This window comes from Nicotiana attenuata, chromosome 10 (assembly GCF_001879085.1).
Source record: "Nicotiana attenuata strain UT chromosome 10, NIATTr2, whole genome shotgun sequence".
Taxonomy (NCBI): domain Eukaryota; kingdom Viridiplantae; phylum Streptophyta; class Magnoliopsida; order Solanales; family Solanaceae; genus Nicotiana; species Nicotiana attenuata.
In genome coordinates this window covers 47,102,301-47,110,722 of record NC_031998.1, presented here as the reverse complement: position 1 = coordinate 47,110,722, position 8,422 = coordinate 47,102,301, and the positions used below count along the sequence as shown (strand labels likewise).

Below are 8,422 nucleotides of genomic sequence, written 5' to 3'. Positions count from 1 at the left end.
TTCAATGTCAAAACCCAAAGATCAATATCATGATTCTTGGTACAGACGCTTCATTAGCTATCCTTTTGTTTTAATTAGTCAATCAATAACTGTCTAGTAATACTTTATATTGGTGACTTATAAACTTTAGATGTTAGAGAAACCTTTAAAGTAGACATTATCAGTAAACATTATAATGATTTATTATCGATGCCGCCTCAGATTCTAAAGCAGTACAAATTATAATGGCGCATTGAAAGCAATTCAATAATCACCTCGGAACAGTTATACATACATCATAATCCAGTCTTTCTTTCAAGAAAATTATCCGTTCAAATATCCAGGCTCGGATACCACATGTAAACATAAATACTTTAATTCATACCAGGAACATGACAATCTTACATAAAATTGTTACAGAAAAAATACCTGAATCATAAGCCATTATCACAAAGCGGAAGCGTTAATTAGAATTGATTTCCCGCCCCTTGCTCTAGCTTTCGTTACCGTCGACGCGAGGAGGGGACCAATTTATAGAGGTTCTCACTTAATCCGGTACGTCCATCAAGTAATCTATTGGACGGATCAGATTTGCTCATTAATTAAATATTAATTATGACCATAAATTTATTGGGCCACCAATAAATATAGAAAATCTTACAGACCCCACTTGTGGGATTACACTAAGTTCTTGTTGTTGTTGTTTAAAACATCTGAAGTAGGACCTCATTAGACAAAATCGTGACACTGTCTTGACCTTTTCATAAATCAAAATTGGAGCAACTCGTTGAATTTAGTTGCTCATTCCTTGTCTTTGCCAGTGTCAGCCAAGATTATTTGTTGCCCACTGGTTCCATTGGTATAAATGCAATTCATTATTCAATTTCATTACTGCACTTCATAATATATAATGCTTCACTATGAAAATATCACTCATTCTACAGCTTTCTTCCATCACTGTGCTGGTGGTGTTTCTAATTAGTTCTAATATTTCTCCCGTATATGGTCATTGTTTGCGCGATCAAAAGGCCTTGTTGCTTAAACTCAAGAATGGACTTACATTTGATTCTTCTTTGTCAACCAAACTAGACAGATGGGATCAAAACACTGACTGTTGCCAGTGGCCCGGCGTAAGTTGTGATCAGAAAGGTCATGTTCTTGTTCTGGAACTGGACAATGAAACAATTTCTGGCGGAGTTGAGAATTCAAGCAGTCTATTCGATCTTAAGTATCTTGAGAAGCTGAATTTGGCTTATAATCAGTTAGACGCTGTTCAAATACCAATAGAAATTTATAAGCTCAAAAACTTAACCTACCTGAATTTTTCATATGCTGGTTTTGACGGGCAAATTCCAATGGAGTTGTCATGATTGACACAGTTAGTGTTTCTTGACCTTTCTTATAATTATTGTTTGAAGCTTGAGAGCCCGGATCTGAAAACACTGGTTGGAAACCTAACAAATCTTGAAAAACTTTATCTTGACGACCTAAATATTTACATGAATGGAACTGAGTGGTGCTGGGCTTTGTCTTCGTCTCTACTTAAGTTGAGAGTGTTAAGCATGACGCGTTGTGCCATTTCAGGTCCTCTTGATCCCGTCTTTCTAAAGCTCCATTTCCTAGCAGTCATTCGTCTCGATCACAATGACATGTCTACTATTGATCTTGAATTGCTAGCTAATTTTACAAAATTGACTACCCTTAGTCTCATGAGCTGCAACTTGCGCGGTTCATTTCCTAGTAAAATCATTCAGGTACCAACTCTACAGGATCTTGATTTATCATATAATGAAAACCTTATTAGCACTTTACCTGAATTTCCACAGAAAAGTGCATTAAGGGAATTAGTGCTTAGCCACACAGGTTTCACTGGTTCACTTCCAAATTCAATTGCTAACTTAAGAAGTTGCAATTTTAGTGGACATATTCCATCAAATTTGGGAAATCTCACAGACCTGATTCACTTAGACTTGTCATTCAATAACTTTACTGGATCAATCCCACTCTTTCATAAGGCAAAGAAGCTCAATCACATTGACCTTTCTAATAACAATGGTCCACTTTCTTCTGCTCAAACTCAATTATCAGTTCTCCTTTTTCTCCCCTCATTGCAGTTCCTTAGTATTCAAAAGAGTCATTTACGCGGAAAAGTCCATGAATTTTCAAATGCATCCTCTTCTGTTCTGGAAACACTTGATTTGAGTAATAATCATCTAAATGGATCGATCCCTCGGTCTATCTTTATACTCAAAAGGCTTTCAGAACTCTCACTTTCTTCCAACTCCTTTAGTGGGACCATTAATATCGAAGCGATAAAGGGACTTCCTAAGCTAACCAACCTTGACCTTTCTTACAACAACTTGAGAATTGATATACATGATAGTAATTCAACCTCATTACCCTTTCCAGTTGAAATGAGCAACCTGAGGTTGGCTTCATGCAGTTGCAAAAGTTTCCGGATCTTAAAAACCAATCGTTGTTTGTCGAATTAGACCTTTCAGACAACAAAATTAGAGGGGAAATACCTAGTTGGGTTTGGACAGTTGGATATCTGAATCTTTCTCACAATCTTCCAGAGTCTCTAGAAAAACCTTACCATATATCTACCACTCCTAGGTGTATTGGGGAAAATTATATTTATGTATATGGCGACGTGTCATGACATATAGACTGGTCAAACAGTCAAAGAAATAAGGTTGGTTAACAGATACGAGCAACAGCAGATACGAGCAACAATAGATACGAGTAAATTAAATGGAGGGGGTGCGAGCAGTCATACAAGTAATTCAATGCTCGTACCTATTCAAGACATTTAAAACTCAAAGATAGTGAAGAATCAAAGGAATGAATCTGACAGCAAAAAGGAGCCCAGATACAGCATTTAATGAGTATTAATTATTGGAAACATTAGAAAATATGTATTTAATGTATATGATTGTATAACGTAACATTTAAAGTCATTAATTGCCCATAATAGCATTATTATGATAAAGGTAAGACTCGTATCCCAAAAGAGCTATAAAAAGGGAAGAAACAAACAATTGTAGGGGGAGGTGACTATTGGAATATACTTTGATTTACCAGCTTTCATACTTGGCTATTTTAAAATTTCTTTCTTTATTTACTTTTTGATTATCAGTAACCCGATTCTTCTAATTTATAGCTTTGACTAAAAAACTTATTTTTTAGTTAAACAAATTGGTTCCGTTACCGGGAATCTGATAATCAATTATATTTCAATTTGATTTTCTTGATTGCATCAATCATGTCAAACAACAATGACAACACTCAAGGAAACCCAGAAAATCAAACAATCCAGCAATTTCAGGGAGACTCACCACGAGGCTCTCCACAAGGCTCTCCACGAGGTTCCCCATGACGGTCTCGTGAAGGCACTCCTGATGGATCTCACACAGATGGACAGGCTCAATTTGAAAATATCGAAACCATGAATGAGGCTTTGCAAAAACTTATTTCCTCTCAAGTCAATAAAGCTCTTCTGGCTTTTGTTAGCCAATTACCTGTTGCTCCACCCACATCTACTCCAAACAACAATACTTTGGAGAATCCTCGTTCTGGGTTGATTAATTCAGGCAGTGGTGGAACCCCTAGTGAAACACAAGAGGGAGACCCAGGTAATCCAGTTAATTCTGATTTACAAAATCTAGTACTAACCTTGCAGAAACAGCTTAAGGAGCAAAATGAACGCATAGAACAAATACTTGGAGTACCGCCCGTGATCAAGGGAGTAGATATAGATAAATATTCCCAACAACCATGGAAGCCAAGTGCTGCTCCCCTCCCAATTCCAAAGAAGTTTAAGATGCCTGATATTCCAAAGTATGATGGTACATCAGATCCACGAGATCACGTTACTGCGTTCACAACAGGTGTCAAGGGCAATGATTTGACTAAGCAAGAGATTGAGTCGATCTTGGTCAAGAAATTCGGTGAAACACTCACTAAAGGGGCCTTAACATGGTATTCTCTTCTACCTGAACATTCTATAAATTCGTTTGCTGAGCTTGCAGATTTATTTATCAAAGCACACTCGGGAGCTCAAAAAGTTGAAAAGCGAATGAAAGACATCTTCAAAATCAAGCAAGGAGACTCAGAGTTGCTTAGAGAGTTCGTAGATAGATTTCAACGGGAAAGAATGACGCTGCCACGAGTACCTGACAATTGGGCAGCCATAGCCTTTGCTAGTAATTTGAATGAGAAGAGTTCAGAAGCCACGAGGCGTCTCAAAGAAAGCCTTCGAGAATTCCCAGCAACAACGTGGAATGATGTCTACAACAGATACAGTACTAAGATGAGGATTGAAGAAGACATTATTTTACGACATAAAACAGAACAAAAGGTAAGCTCAAGGCGTGTGGAAAATGAAAAGAGATCCGGTAAAAACAGGTACGAGCCATACATGGGACTTGCGGGAAAAGACTCACGATCAAGGCAAGATAATCAAAGGTACGATCACAAACCTAGAAACAAGGAATCAGGCTCCTCATCGAGGTTCGGAAATGATCGGAATACACGCGAGCCACGAGACAATGATGGAAGTCTAAAGGCAAGGTTCGGTGGTTACAACTTCAACATAAGCACCTCTGAACTCGTGGCTGTTTTAAGAAGCATGTGAGATAAGGTACGATGGCCAAAGGAAATGCGATCGAATCTGAACAGACGAAACCCTGATCATTGGTGCGAATTTCATAACGATCATGGGCATAAAACAGCAGATTGCAGGTTTCTGCAAGGTGAAGTTGATCATTTGTTAAAACAGGGATATCTTACTGAGTTGTTCAGTGAGAAAGGTAAACAAGCATACATGAAGAACAGGCAGGAGCCTCCAAAACCACCTTCGCCCAAGAGAATTGTCAACGTTATAAGTGGGGGTGAAAAGATCAATGATGTATCATATAAAAAGGTTTCAAAAGTAACAAGTACCCACGGGAAGCGGCCTCGACATGTACTGGAAGAGGAGAATGTTATATTCAACAACGCAGACGTCGAGGGACTCATAACTCCACATAACGACGAACTGGTAATATCTTTACTTGTACATGACACTAACGTGAAACGAGTTTTGGTTGATCCAGGTAGTTCTATAAACATTGTTTTAATACGAGTATTGCGCGAGATGCAAGCGGAGGAGAAATTAATTCCAAAAGCGCATACTTTGTCGGGATTTGATAACTCTAGTGTTGTAACAAAAGAGGAGGCAATACTTACTACATTCGCAGAAGGCGTCATTAAAGATACCAAATTTCAAGTTGTAGATATGGAAATGGCTTACAATATGATTCTTGGGAGGCCATGGATTCATGACATGGAAGCTGTTCCTTCAACTTTACATCAAGTTATTAAATTTCCATCTCCATGGGGAATATGCCAAATCAGAGGCGATCAACAAACATCTAGAAGCATCAATTCCGTTGCAGATTCAACTGATAAGGGTGAAGACGAATAGCAATTACAAAATTTAGGTGAGGGTAACACGGAGTCAACCTCACCTGAGCAAAAGCAAACAGATGTGGATTCGAGACCTGATACCATTCAAGAACCGGAGGAGAACGAGAACATCAAAACAACGATAGAAGAGCTAGAGGTCGGGGTGTTATTTATACATTGGCCCGAGAGAAAAGTGTACGTAGGAGCTAATCTTAGCCCGGAGGTAAAACGTAAATTGATTGAATTTTTAAAAGCTAATGCAGATTGTTTTGCTTGGTCCCATTCTGACATGACAGGGATACCACCGGAAGTCATGACTCATAAGTTGAATGAAGATCCATCATATCCTCCCGTCAAGCAAAAGAAAAGAAAGCAAGGAACTTTCAAAAATAAGGTGATTCAAGAGGAAGTTCAAAAATTGCTAAAAATTGGTTCAATTCGTGAGGTAAAATATCCTAACTGGTTAGCTAATACTGTTGTGGTTCCTAAGAAGAACGGTAAGTGGCGAGTCTGTGTAGATTACACAGACCTTAATAAAGCCTGTCCAAAAGATTCTTTCCTTTACCGCACATAGATCAGTTAATTGATGCTACTGCAGGGCATGAGCTATTAAGTTTTTTAGATGCATATTCAGGCTATAATCAAATCAAGATGGATCCAGGAGATGAAGAAAAAACTTCTTTTATAACAGACAGGGGGACTTACTGTTACAAGGTAATGCCCTTCGGTCTTAAGAATGCAAGTGCAACGTATCAAAGGTTGGTCACCCAAATGTTTCAAGAACATTTAGGTAAAACCATGGAAGTATATATAGATGATATGCTAGTTAAGACTCAACATTCAAAAGATCATATATCGCACCTATCTGATACGTTTAAAATTTTACGAAAATATAATATGAAGTTGAATCCAGAAAATTGTGCATTTGGTGTGGCATCAGGTAAGTTTTTAGGTTTTCTTGTTTCTAACCGTGGTATTGAAGTGAGTCCTGCACAGATTAAGGCCATTGAAGAAATCCCTGATATACTTTCCAACAAGAAAGAGGTTCAAAGACTAACAGGAAGAATCGCAGCTTTTGGAAGGTTCATTTCTAAATCATCGGAAAAATGTTTTAAATTCTTCTCGGCTCTTAAGAAGCAGGATCATTTTGAATGGGATGAGGAGTGTCAACAAGCACTTAAGGATTTGAAAATATACTTGTCAAATCCACCTTTGCTAGCAAAACCCAAGGCTGGGGAGAAACTTTTCATCTACCTTGCTGTTTCAGAAGTTGCGGTAAGCACGATTTTGGTTCGAGAAGAGCAGGGTAAACAATCTCCTATCTATTATGTTAGTAAATCTTTGTTAGATGCAGAGACACGGTATCCACAAGTGGAAAAATTAGCACTTGCTCTAATCATGGCATCTAGGAAGTTAAGACCATATTTTCAATGTCTTCCCATTTTTGTAGTGACTGCGTACCCCCTACGTAATATATTGCATAAATATGAATTGTCAGGAACGTTAGCTAAATGGGCCATAGAGCTAAGTGAATATGAAATCACGTACTTACCTAGAACAGCAATAAAATCACAGATATTAGCTGATTTCGTGGCTGACTTTAGCCAAGGGATGCAACTAGAAGCAGAAAAAGAAGTATAAGTACTTAATGGGGCTAATCCAGGAACATGGACCTTATTTACTGATGGCTCATATAACGTAAAAGGTGCAGGATTAGGAATTGTTTTAGTACCACCTACGGGTGAAACTATTAGGCAAGCTATTAAATGTCATTCCGTAACTAACAATGAAGCGGAGTATGAAGCTATGATTGCAGGTTTAGAATTGGCACGAGAACTTGGTATAAATCAAGTAGTGATCAAAAGTGACTCGCAACTCGTGGTTAATCAAATGCTAGGGACTTAAACAGCTAGGGAAGCAAGGATGCAATAGTACTTGGAAAAGGTACGGGAACTGATAAAGCAATTCCAAACTTGGAAGGTCATACAGATATCGAGGGATGAAAATGTTGAAGCAGATGCCTTAACTAATCTCGCATCCGCAGCTGATGTAGCAAAAGATGCAAATGCTGCAGTTATACATTTATTTCATTCAGTTCTCGATCCAGATAAGAATGAGGTAAATTTTAATAATTTAACTTGGGATTGGAGAAACGAAATTGTTGCTTTTTTACAGTATGGTACCGTCCCTAATGACAAGAAGCAAGCGCATGCACTTCGAAAAAAGGCTGCTCGTTACTGTTTAAAACAAGAGAATCTTTATCGTAAAATGATCGGTGGTCCATTAGCAAGATGCCTCGGACCTTCTCAAACGGAGTATGTAATGAGGGAAATACATGAGGGGCATTGCGGGAATCACGCAGGAGGAAGATCGCTGGTAAGAACCTTGATTAGAGCAGGATACTACTGGCCTAAAATGGAGGAAGAAGCGGAAAGTTTTGTAGCTAAATGTGATAAATGTCAAAGGTACGGTAACAACATGCATAGACCTGCGGAGTTGTTACATCCGGTCATATCACCATGGCCATTCATGAAGTGGGGAATGGATATCGTGGGTCCATTACCACAAGCAAAAGGACAGGTAAAATTTTTGCTCGTACTTACTGATTACTTCACTAAATGGGTAGATGCAGGAGCATTTAAACAGGTACGAGAAAAGGAGGTCAAAGACTTCATTTGGCGTAATATCATCTGCCGATTTGGTGTACCAAAGGAGATTGTATGCGACAATGGCCCTCAATTTATCGGAGCTCAAGTCACGGAGTTTTTTGAGAGCTGGCAAATTAAGAGAATCACATCTACACCTTATCACCCAGTAGGCAATGGGCAAGCAGAATCAATGAACAAAGTCATAATCAACAATTTGAAGAAACGTTTAGAGGAATCAAAGGGTAATTGGCCTGAAGTGTTAACCGAAGTGTTATGGGCATCTCGCACGACAACAAAGACGAGCACAGGAGAAACTCCTTTCTTAGTTATGGAGCTGAAGCATTAAT

General features: G+C 38.5%; 1 protein-coding gene across 1 annotated transcript; it reads left to right on the top strand.

The window, feature by feature from the left end:
* Positions 900–2,471, top strand: LOC109233782 (receptor-like protein 12). The gene is made up of 2 exons (XM_019399645.1): positions 900–1,250; positions 1,398–2,471. The coding sequence occupies exons 1-2, from the start codon at positions 900–902 to the stop codon at positions 2,469–2,471; spliced, it is 1,425 nt and encodes a 474-aa protein (XP_019255190.1).